The sequence below is a fragment of the Streptopelia decaocto genome (assembly GCF_964273445.1).
Source record: "Streptopelia decaocto genome assembly, chromosome: 1".
Classification (NCBI taxonomy): Eukaryota; Metazoa; Chordata; class Aves; order Columbiformes; family Columbidae; genus Streptopelia; species Streptopelia decaocto.
The window spans coordinates 186,561,379-186,574,369 of NC_138663.1; the positions used below are offsets into that span (position 1 = coordinate 186,561,379).

Consider the following 12,991-nt stretch of genomic DNA (forward strand, 5'->3'; position numbering starts at 1 on the left):
GAGAGTTTTATCATAAGAGAAAGTTGAGAAAAGTAGGGATAAAGCATTATGGATAGTGTACCCTTGAGAAAAAGCTAAGCAAGCTGTATGGAGAAGCACATGTTGCTAATTTGAAAGAATATGATTCCTCGTTTGACTCTTGCTGTGTTTTGAAAAGTCTGTGCATTCTTGCTGGGTAAAAGGAACAGCTGCCTGCCTCTGTCATCAATTCATGCCCATATCCAGGTAATACGCACAGATAACTACATGGGCCAAGAAAAGGAAAGCTGCATAGACAAAGATAATGTTAAAAAATGTGAAAATCACAAAGTTGGATATTAAAACTGGTAAAAACCTAAATTGAAGGGGTGTCCTTCAGTTATTCTTAATTATCTCCTGTATGCATCTATGGTATGGGATAGACTTTAATGCAGGTCTTCAGTATTATTTTTCTTCTCATCATACACAGGCTAGCTGATTGGGATTCATAAGTTTTATTTTTAATGAAGGTTCAGTTTTTGGGTTATTTCCCCATGGTTAGAGAAATGGATGTGTAAATGAGGCTAGGACATGTAGACTGTCTGCTGTGGTTTAAGCACTTAAATACCATAATCAAGAACTGTTTCACTTCTTTGACACAGAATTTCAAGTGGTAAATGAATTAAGTCAACCTTTGGCTTGAACTAAATGCTTATAAATGCAATGAAGTCCATGAGACCCTTCTCCTCAGAAAACAGTGATACAGAATGATGAACTCTCCCAAATTTGTTTCAGTAGCTTCTGAAGCTGCTTACAGAAATCAAGGGGTTATTTTGGGAGGTTGATTGGTTTGCTGGTTTTCATTATTGTCTGTGTCTCATTTTTGCATCTCTAAGTTTGGAGCAATACCATTTTACCAAATATAGTGCTTTGAAGATAAAGTCAGTAATGTTAACAAAAAATTTTTAGATAAAATTCTACTTGAAGGCACTTGCCTCTAATATGTAGAGCTTTCTATTTTCTGTCTGACCTTTTTGTGGTGGCCCCTGACTCTGTGTGGGAGCAGGGAAAGGACCCTTAATGTCCTCTCTCCTTGGTGAGCCCCCAGCCAATGCTCTGAAGAACCATTTCCCTTCGTTGTCTCATCTGGTACTGGGGGCAAAGGACTCTTAGTGACATTCCCGAAGGTCCTAGATAACTTTCACCCGTTGGACTCTATCCATTGCCTGTAAAGTCAGTATCCTTGTCGAGCCTGAAAGCCCCATACAGAACCTGCCACAGCAGCAGTGTTGGGCCTTGCAAGTGCACAGCTGTGGGAGTGACAGCATGGCAACAATGGGGGAGAAGATACTGTCCCACGGGCTGTGGGACGCAGTGCCATGGCAGCTGGGGGGAAAGGGTGGAGAACAGGCTGCAGGGCTGCAGAGAAATACCCTGAGCAGTGCCAGAGGCTACAGTAGCACTCAGTGCCACACGGGTGTTTTACAAAGCTGTGCTCTGGTTAGCTGAGGTCTAGGAAATATGTGTCAGAAGGAATGGGAGACACACACTCCTCAACCTTTCTTGAGCTATACAATCTATAGTCAGCAAAAAAAGCTGCATCTGCTTTTACACCATTTCCTGAATGTATGCCTTTCTATAGGTGGTGTCCACCTTTCTTCCATCCTGCCTTTTTTCTTTAGAGAGCATATGCTTAATGTGCTTATATTTTCCCAGTAGCCTCCCTGGCTCCTGAGAGCAGATGTATACTATTTTTATGTAAAAACACATAATACTTTTTTCTTACAAGAGTACATACAAGCTAGGAAGATCTGTGGAAAGGGCTGACTTCTCCATTATTATATGTTTTTTTCAGTTTTTTATTTACATCTGACACTGTTTCAAAACAGTACCCCAAGACATAGTTCTCGCTGCAGGAGGATTACTTTCTGGTTTTTTGCAAATGCATTTGAGGTATTGTCTGCTTCAAAATGCTTTCAGCCTAGATAGAGAAGAGAAGCGGGGAACAAGGCAAAGAAAAGAAGCAGAGAAAGGTATCGTGACCTCCCAGGAAGGCAGAGAAATGAAGTCTGGTTCCAAGTGCAATAGATAATCCTGCCACTACTTAATTTTCCTGATGTCTTCTTAAAGCCTGTAAAACACTTTGATGTTTTTTTGTTGGCAACAAATATTGTTCGGGAAAGGACATCATAAAAGAGATGTTGAATTTCAGTAAGACCGGGTATGAGGCCATTGCTGGTGACTGAAAATTATGGCTGTCTGATGGCTATTCTGTGGCTGTCAGCTTCTGTCCACCTTTGGTGGCAGCCTCAGTGCAGGTGAAGAGGTAACAGATTTGAAGAAAGCAGCACTTACTTCTTCATGATCATTATTTTTAATCAAATCAAGAGCAGCATGAAATGCCTGGAATTATTGTACCCTTGGTCCATTAAATAAATGAAAGATACTGAATTCAGATGAACTCTGTTTTAGCCTCTGAAATCCCAACTCTAATTTTCAGCACTTGCTCTCAAAAAAAGTAACTACTTTCTTTTCTTTTTTTTTCAGTTTGAATACCTCCTTCAAAATTATTTCCTTCTCATTTCTCTTCCCCTCTCAGCTGTCTCCCGTTACCCTAAAACTATCACCCAAAATATTTTGGATGCTTGAAATCTGATTTGTAACAGCCATTCAGGTTTGGTGTTAAGAAGTGTTATTTAGGAGTTTTAGTTATTTAGTGTGACAAGTGCCTATTTCAAGAGTAACTGGGTTGCTATGTACCTATTCCGAATGACAAAGGGAATATATGTGAAAAATTGATAAAGTAGGTCACATTACCAAGGTCTGTGTGGTTTTTTTTTAAATTTGCACCTGGGCAAAGAAATTGTGAAACTACTTGTCAAACGAAAGCCTGATCAAAATGGTAGATGTTCCCAAAAGGAAAAGTTGTTTTATGATATGTAAACTGGATCTTACGGAACACTTCTCCAGAGCAGATGCTTGTGCTTTTCTCAGGTAGTTTAAAAAAAGAGGTAGATGTGTTCCTCCACAAGAAGATATGTTTTCATTTAGTCTGATAGTTCATCCTTAGGCCGTTATCCAGAAAAAAGCCTTCTTCAGCCACCTGACTCAAGAAGGGCTTTTGGATCCCAAAGGAAGGAGCGTGATGTATCATATTGTCTTTGGCAAGGTCACATGTTTTTATTCACACTGTTACTGGTACTCAGCTGACAGGTTTTGTAATAAATATGCTGAAGCGAAAATTTCCTGAAGCCAAGAGTACAAACCCATGGGAGTGATGGAGTCATCCTACAAATCCAGGGATTTCCAGATGATTTTTACTTTGATCCTGGCTTCCTTTTAATTTTTTATTTATGGTGTTTGTATTTGATACTAATCATTAAAAATGAAGTTTTATGATTTTATAGCTTGTAGTAAAGATCAAGAGTTAGTAAGAGAAGTAGATTTGGTTAGACTGAATAGTCTATCTCTGTTAAAGTATTGAGAAGTTAAATGCTGAAAGAAGAAACATCCTCAGAGTTGGTGCTCCATTCACATAGGCTGATTTGAGAATCCTAGTCTTTCCCATTAGAGAAAACAGTTCTAAAGCGAGGTTTTCATTAAATCTTACATACATGTAGATGCTCTCTAGATTAGATAGTATGTAAAATTAGCAACCAAGATCATAGATATCAGCTCTAATGAAGTGCAGATAAAAAACCAAGAGGCCCTTACCCACTTTCTGAGGCTACAAAATAAAATTACTCATGGATTCCAGAGAGTTGTATTTTCAAGGAAAGCTCTGGGGAAGTCTTCTGAGAGCTTGAGCATGTCTGCAATATCTACATATCTGCAGCACTTCTTTGCTTGATTGTGCAGACATAGCTGACTTCAGGTTGAAGTAGAAATGCCACCATAGTGGCCACTCCATGGAGATCAGCGTGGGCCACTGCTGAGCTCTGCACTGCTTGGGTTACATGTTGCAGCCACCACAGGCACTGGTGACTTACAGGGACTCGGGTATTGGTGGCTGCCGGGATGGGAATGTAAACCTGACCTGCAGGTGATCCCTTCTGCTGACATTTCTAATCTGTTGATCATTTAATGAGGTGAAAGCTCTGTCTGGGTCCGCTAAGCATTGTCTTTGATGGCAGAGAGCTGGGGTTTTTTTTGTATTTGCGTGACTTCTTGACATAAACTCTAGCAAAGATTGAATGTAAAAAGGACAGTTTAGCAACAGTTAAAATAAATGCAGTACTGGTTATTTGGGATGTTTTCTTAACCAGTTGCATGCTAAGGCAAAGTGGCACTCTGGGCAAGCTCTCCCCTTTAGAATGAAGACAGAGATGATGAAATGTAGACAAGTAGAATGCAAAAGCAGGAGGAACAAAAAGTCAAGGTGTGGTTTGTTCCCTAACTACTTTGTAACTACATAATGTTCTTGAGAAAAAAAAAAAGGGTTGTTTTGGAAAGTACAGTGACAAACTACAGAAGTAACTGAGACAATGTCAAGTAGTGTTCTCACATCACCATTTTCTGGCTAACAGTTGCTGAATATGACCTACACGTGATGAGTCTTCTGTAAGTAGTTTCTTAGTTTTGGCTGTTCTAGTCATGAATAAGTAGTGTCTGTGAAAAAGCCTCCACTATTCCTTTCCCTCAGTCTTCTCTTTCCTCTTCACACACACTTTTGTGTTTGGCAAACCACTTTTGTAAACACACAAGGGTCATCTCAATGTGTTTTATAGAATACAAGATGCTAACACATCAACGGGCAGTTTTATAGAAGAGTATAATTTTAATACAGTGCAGTGGCATTGGCAGCTTCTCAAACTGGCACTTGGTACATTAATTCAGCTTTTATCACTTTTTCTTTTTATTGCTTAACAAAAAATACACTATCAAAACATATTTATTGTAATGCTATCAAAGTAATTTTTATTTGCAGGGTTTTCATAAGTTTATAAACATCTTCATATGGAAACCTATTTTCCATTTATCTCAGTAAATGATGGTATCCAGCTTTCAGGTTCTGTTTTGTGGGATTTTCTACCTTCACGTGTGTGCCAGGTGGTGGAAAAACAAACACAAAGACAAGTTCTTGCCCTGCTATGCATCCCCAGCAAGAGAAGACAGTAAGGAGAGGAGTTCACAGCTAAGCAGCTGCATACATCTACTCAGAACAGCCACAATAATTTTGTGATTGTTTTAGCTTTTTAATACATATTTCACCTGCAAAATTTTGAATGGATAAATCTTTTTCATGAGACGATGGGAGGACAATGTGTGTTAAGCTGAAGTCTCTGCCCCCTGCTATTTTATGAATAAAAGGTGACAAGAAACCTCTTGCCTCACTCAATGACATGATTAATCGCAACAATGCTTACCAATTTCATATGTCTTTATCTACATCAGGGTTTCATATAGGAACATGTGCTGTATCAGTTGGTGAGAAATGCAGTGCAGATACTGCACAGGAATGCATTTTCCAACCACAGTGCATTCCACATAAAAATGGATTTTAAGACAGTTTAGACTATATCCCTGTACTTATCAGGAATGCATTATTATTTCACATTATATATTTCATTCACATATTTGTTGCTATGTTATCTGATCATGGCAAGCATATGTAAGAATGGTGTTGTGATTGTATTATAAATTGAATTCAGGACGGGATCAGAATCACAGAACAGAATCATAGAATGGTTTGGGTTGGAAGGGACCTTAAAGATAATCTAGTGGACAGGGACACCTTCCACTAGACCAGGTTGCCCAAAGCCCCATCTAGTCTGGCCTTGAACATTTCCATGGATGGGGCATCCACAACTTCTATGGGCAGCCTGTTCCAGTGCCTCACTATCGTCATGAATCAATGCAGTCTGTTCCTGCTGCACAGCACCTAATATCAACTCTCTTTGCAAATTCAGTATAGTAACTCTCAATAAACTAAAATCAGAGGTGGAATGACCAGCAAGTCATAAAGGAGAAGATAAAAAAGGAGGCCCCCTGCAGTGGACTGGGGGATTATTAGGAATTACAGTTTCTTCCCTGTTGTGATGTCTATCTTAAGCGTTACATTAATAAAATTCTCCAAATATGCAAAGCACCTAGAAAACAGACAACATAATTTGCTAAGTAATAAGTAGGCAAATGGTAGAGGTGACATGACTTGTCTGATGCTGTGCAGATGCATATAGAGAGCTGGGAATAGAACCCATGTCACCCAAGTCCCTGTTCAGGTTGACTCTAATGTAGACTATGTGGCCTACTGTCATCAAGAGTTTATTTAAGAGAGTTCTTCACTTGTAATAAAATCCATCAAAATAGATAGGTGGGGAGAATTTTGATGATTTTGCTTCATCTGAAGCATATCCTAAACCTCCAGGTGCCTGCTTTAGAAGTTTACACTGCAGTGGATGTATCTGGTACATTGTTCATTAGATCAGTTTTCGATGATTGCTTGGGGATTGTACGACTTGTGCTATGACAGCAGCTTGGTTAAAGGAAGGTCTAGAAAACTACTTCAGATGTAGAAGCCTACACAAATGTACCTAAAGTAAAAGGAATCGCATCCTCAGTGCTAATTGTCATCTCTAGAGTTTCCTAAACAGCTCTGTATAAGGAGTCCTTGTATGCTCACAAAAATCCTGATATGAGTTTTAGGGAGTTAGCACCTTTGTATTTCGGATATGGGTAAGGAGGTGAGGAAAATTCACTTGATCCATTAATTTGAGACCTTATTGCAGCCTTTCAGTACTTAAAAGTAGCCTATAAGAAAGATGGGGACAGACTTTTGAGAAGGGCATGTTGTGACAAGACAAGGAGTAATGGTTTTAAACTAAAAGAGAGGCGATTCAGGCTAGACATGAGGAAGAAATTTTGTACAGGGAGGGTGGTAAAACACTGGCGCAGGTTGCCCAGAGAGGTGGAAGATGCCCCATCCCTGTAGAAATTCAAGGGCAGGTTGCACAGGGCTCTGAGTGACCTGATCTAGTTGAAGATGTCTCTGCTCATTGCAGGGGGGTTGGACTAGATTACCTTTGAAGGTCTCTTCCAGCCCAAACTATTCTATGATTCTGATTGTGCTCTTGATTTCACATATTAAAGATGGCAAACAGACTTATCAAAATTTTCCTTTTTAAAATATGGAGAGCATGAGAGCTTAGCTTAAACACTCTGGATACTCTGGTGATGGCAAGTGAGTAATTTTTAGGGTTTACCATACTTTGTTTTTTTCATCTCAAGCAGGTAGTCATCAACATGGTACATGTAGGAAATACATGAGGAGTCAAATACACCGTTGCATCTATTTGTCTGGTTTCACTTGGCAGCCTCAAGTCTTCAGGACAGAATAATTACAATAGTAATTCTAAGAAAAACTACTATTGAAAATTATGGGGAAGGAGCTAATCTGTAAGGAATAGGATCTTTTGCCTAGTGCCACAAGGTTTATTAAAGTGTATGTGTTATCTTAAATTTTCTCATAATAATAGGACCTAAGGATATCTTCTTGATTTAAAGAGAAGGCAGACCATGAGTCTTGTTACTGAGCGGTCTTCAGGGCTAGCTCCATGTGAATACTAGTAGTTTAGTATTAGTTTCTAAATAATACCATATTTGCTTAGAAGAAGCCCTTTAAAAGTTTGAGATTCCAAAAAACTCATTTTTAATGTCCTCCTGTTGCCCTTTTCCTAAATGATTTTGGAAGCATTGCTAATAAATTTGATTTTAGTCATTATTGGCCAGACCTAGGGAGTGTTTTGCTGAATACTCTATGAACTTCAGTGAATGTGTCCATATGCATGTGCTCTCTCCCACACACTTAGTACAACATCTGAATCAGTGCTGATACGTGCGAGCCATTGTCCTCTGGACAATGAGAATTTGAAGCCTAGATGAGTGGAATGGTTTTCTATAAAAGCAACCTATTTAAATCCAATTAGTGTATCCTGGTGTTCCTATGGTTATACAAATATATTGTATCTTTACCTTAAACAATGCCTGGCACAAAGTGGTGTTCAGATTTGATCATTCATAGCACCTAAGCACTATTAAGTGATCATAGCACCTAAGCACTATTAAGTGATCATTTTTCATCACACATTTTAATGTGTTTTATTGACGTGTGTGCTGTGGTAGGTATACATGTTTCTTCTTTACAATGTGCAGAGTCAGTATTAGCCAGTGAGAACAATGTATTATGTAAAAAGTAAGAAAAATCTATTAAAAATGCCTACTGTATTATCCAGAGGAATTAGCATTTGCTAGATTGCCAGTCAGCCAAGGTTTTACAAGAGTTATTGTCATTTTGATTTTCGGATGAGTCATTTGGTATATTGCCCCCAAAGGCACCTCATTATGATTCAGTGCACAGCATATAAAATTACTTAGGCTTTCGGGGCTCCGTAGAAAGCGAGTGGGGGTTGCGGTGGCTCAGCGTTGTGAAGCAGCAGCATTATGCTTAATTGACACCTTTGATGTAGCCCTAAGACAGCACCTGCACCTCCCACTGCTGCTCTGAAGACGTCAGCCTTACGCAGAAAAGGCTTCTGCTTATGAATCCTGCATCGCATTCAGCTCACTCTGTGAGCAGCCCCAGCTATCCCTAACTAATCCCATTGCTTCTCAGTTTGGCTACAGCTTGGCTTAGTACAGAGCAGGAATTTTGCTGCTTGCTGTTATCAGGTTAAACAGTAAGATTTTTGTCCATGTTAGAACTCATAGAAGGTAAGTCAAATGCCTTGTTGATATCCTAGTATGTAAATATTCTCCCAAGATTCAGAATCTGGGAATCTGATTGTCAGTTCTTTTTTTTTCCTGGTGCTGACAAATATGGACTATGATATAGCAACTGCTTGTTTAGGAATATTTACATATATGTATGATACACGCTTTGTGGTCTTTCTGTCAGTGCTTTGACGTGAACATTGTGTGTGATTACTTTGTAGTAGAATTCTGTCCTCTGCTGGTATTGTTCTGTTAATTTAGTGGATAATGTCACATGTATGCAAAAGATGCTTCTAAAATGATAGGCACTGACATATCTGAAGGAACTTATTTCTTTGAGAAAGTCATACTTGAGGTGTTGCCTCCAATTTATTTGCCTCTAGAAAGCCCTTCTGGGTTAAGTCTGAGGTGGTGTTTTGGTCAGATAGTATTGCAGGAATCTCTTAGAATGAATGAGTGAGGAACAGCAAGTGACCTATTTGTTCTTACAAGCAGTACTGCTTTTTATTTTTGCTGGGTAGCACTTCAAGGTATAACTAAATGGAGTGAAAAGGTTTACTTATAACAAGTGTCTGTTAAGGTTAACATAGCACCTTGCTCTTCATCATTTTTAAGCACAGGCACAATAACAATGTAGTTTAAGAAAACACGATCATTTTCTCTCCCATTGACTAAGCATTCTTTTCAGATTTGTTGAATATTTGTTTGCACTCTGTATAAAAATTGGCATCATAAGCCAAAACTCTGAGGAAACAGTTCTTTTGAGAACTACTTAATACTGAAAACATGAAAAAATACCAATGAATATGTTCAACATAGAATGAGAAGGAATATGTTGATTTAACTATTTCATTGCTTTTAATAATGCTTTGCATTTATTTTTTCAATTTATTGTCCTTTTAGTGAATGGAACCCCTGGTAGCCAGCTCTCTACTCCCCGCTCTGGGAAGTCTCCAAGCCCATCTCCCACCAGCCCAGGAAGCCTACGGAAACAGAGGGTAAGGACATAAGGAAACTGATTTCTGATCATGGCTAGGGAGAATCCAACATAGCCATTATCCAATAGCCTTCTCCCCACTGGTTCCTTGTGTGTAGAGTCATAGGGTGGAAGAGCCTGGCTACAGTCCTTGGTGTGTTTTTACAACACTCTGAAGTGGAATACAACTGTTCTGTGTCTGTCAAAATGCTAAGTATTCTGGGAATTGGTTTATCCTTGAGGGGAAAGACAGGGGTATCTGTGTCCTTTTTTACAAAACTTTTTGTTTGTTTGTTTGTTTGTTTTAGTTTCCTTTCTCCAAGTGTTTCACAACTGGAAGGAACTGTTCACATTGTCAAAGGCTTTTTTGTTGTTCTTAATTTGCCATGGGCATTATGTCACTTGCAAAACCTACAGCCAGCTTTGATTTTGAAGCAATGTGAAAGAATGTGGTGTGGAATTTAGCTGTGAATTAGCTGTGATATTATAGTCTTGTGCAGTGAAAATACTATCAGTAGCAAGGCAGAATAAGACTCGTCAGTCACTTTGCTTGACTGGAGTTGTTGTTAGCTGTAGGTTCCCACTAGTTATCATGTATAGAGGAACCCACAATGTGCCTAAGCATCCAGAATCAAAGTAGTACCTATGTTACTGCTGTAACCTCCTGACAAAACATTACTCCTTCAACCCAAAAGGCTTCACATGCTGATTTAATTAATTGTTTCTGTTCAAAAGCAATGGGACATATGTCTGTGTATCTTCTCTTCTGCTATTTTCTAAACTGTGATCAGTTCTCAATGGAAGCTTCCCTAAGGCAGTACTCCGTATCTCAGACTTGTTTATAAACACAGTTTGAACACATGCTTTTTCTGCCCTTTCTGTTTTTAAATAAGGCAGAATTCACGTCTGTCAAAGTAAGGGGATTACGTACAAAATTGGCAGTGCTTGACTTTAGGGGCTGGTGCTTGCCTGATTCTCCGGATATCCAGATCAGGAACAGCTGTAGCATGGCACAACTCCCTTACAGCCTTCTTCATGTCTGGTGGATGCCAGGGAGCTGAGGAGCAGTGCATGACCAAACCTTGCCTTAGGCTGGGATACAGCCAGGGGTTTCTGCCATGACTTGATTATAGATACGGAAGCCAGCTGTAATCTTGCAGTACAGAGATAGCCAGTGAGTGGCAGCTTGGAGCCTCAGGCTAGTGTCATGGTTTCATGATCTTGTACACAGAGACTAAAGGTACAAGTTTCAGTTGGGTAAGCTGGTACTAAAATCATCTTGAATGCGATGTGTTGCACACCTGTTTGCTTTTGCTCTCAAAGCTTATTATTGAATCTTTAATAAGTGACTGAAGAGGGAAGTAAGAGTCTTCTAAATGAATTATACATCACTGATGTAAGGATATCTGCTTAGGTAGATGATAATGATGTATGCAGTGGATTTTCATTTGCTGTAAGGCTGTCTCTTTTCATTGGCAACTTCCCTAAACAACTTCTCTACCATTGATGCTTCTCTCCCCACAGCAATGTTTTTCTGTTGACATTTGTGGATGGATGAGTGCAAACCATGCAGTCAGCACTATTAGACATAAGGAGTGTTTGACCACAAGGTTTCTGACTTTCATATGTGAAGACAGTGAATGGCTTGATCTTATACAGGTTCCCTATGTGGAGGTGTAACAAGATCACTGAGTGGCAGTATAATGGATGCAAAGGGCTCTGTAGTGGTAACATAGTTACATTGCTAACTGTATAGAAAATAAATATTGAAGTAGATTACAGGAGAGATAAGACATTATTAAAGAATTGAATTCTCAGATATTCATATCCAGTCCCCTTGACCTCAGTAGGGGACCTTTCATGCTTATCTGGTTTTATTTTAGACAGATGGGTTTTTTTTACCTGACAAAACATGGAATAATTCATGTAAAAAGAGATTGCAATAATATAAAAATGCATTGCAATAATATTATTTAAGTCACAAAATCAACTGCTCAGAAGTTCAGGCATGGAAACTTTACACTTGCTCTGAGAATTTATTTCAGCTCCTTTCATGTTTAACTTGTGAAGTGAACAAGCTAGAATTTCAGTATAAAAACATATGATTGTGTCATTAAAGGTCATAATGTGTATTCCAATTACTAAATTAGTTCTATGTACAGCCATTAAACAGTACTTACTAATCTTAATTTTCTTGTTAGCAGTAAAATGATGTTCTGTTTTGTTTCAGCATCTTTTGTGTGTTGCCATTTAAATTTTTATGTAGAGGACAGGTTATTTTACATACCATATTGTCATAAACCAAATTTCAACCCAAAGCATTTTGCTTTGTCTTCAACGGCTTCAGCTACAGGGCTGACAAGCCAACTGCAGGGGAAGGTTTATTCTATAGGAGCTTGTTGAAGTGTCGGTAACATGTGATAGACCCACAAGAGAGGAGACTCATTTCAGTTCCCTCCTTGTCCCCAGTGTTGAGAGGTGAGGTGTTCCTGCCCCATGCTTGAAAGGAGAGTGTTGGCTGCTAGAGCCCTGCTCTGGGGTTGAAGGTGATGACTGGGTTTCAGACTGGTCTGTGTTTCTCTCTTTACCTGGAGTTTGAGAGAGCTGCTGCTTTAGAACTGAAACAAGATGCTGGGTCCTGGGAATGCCAGCTCAGCTGTGTAATTAGTTTTTTTCTCTGCCCCTCTCTCCATGTGGTTGGAGTTAGAGGAGCGCCTGTTCCCTTGTGCCATCAGGTACATGGGATACCAGTGGTGTATACTGGGTCTGGATGGCGATAGGGAACATTGACTCCAGCCTGGCCTGATTCCCCTTGACGTAACTCATCACTTAGCTCTTCAGCATCCCCATCCAAGTGCTATGAGGGAGTTGTAGGCTTGGTGTGTCAAAATGTTGAGTGCCACCCAGGACACTGGGCAGGTCGGCAGTGTTTCTTGTGGGAAGTACAGGTGAGAGAAGTCATGCTTTTGAATTCAGAGGCACAAAGACAAGGTAATTCCACAAACTGAGGGATTTCTCCCTGTAAAAAATAGTAGTGATGGCAGTATTTTCCAAAGAAAATATTTCTTCTAATTATGGAGTACGTTAGGCAGTTTAAAATAGGGATCAATCATCTTACTGACATTTCATTATTCACGTTTAAAAAATAAATAAATTCTGGCCTTAGATGAAAGGCTTTCCATTGATAAAAATAAAGCGAAAAATGCTACATATTCATGAAAACAGTACTCTTGCAAGTAATAAAATTTTGTACACTCAAAAGACAGAACGTAAGAAGATAAAGTTTTATCCTTTCTTACTTGAAATTCAGAAATCAGTTAAAGTTATATTTTTATAATCCTGGCAAAA

General features: G+C 39.2%; 1 protein-coding gene across 1 annotated transcript in view; it reads left to right on the forward strand.

Annotated features, from left to right (window-relative positions):
• Positions 1-12,991, forward strand: part of DCLK1 (doublecortin like kinase 1) — a 238,754-nt gene that overhangs the window by 166,890 nt on the left and 58,873 nt on the right. Inside the window, exon 6 of the mRNA XM_082047893.1 lies at positions 9,571-9,665. Coding sequence (XP_081904019.1) covers positions 9,571-9,665 — 95 coding nt within the window. The remainder of the gene's footprint in view (positions 1-9,570; positions 9,666-12,991) is intronic.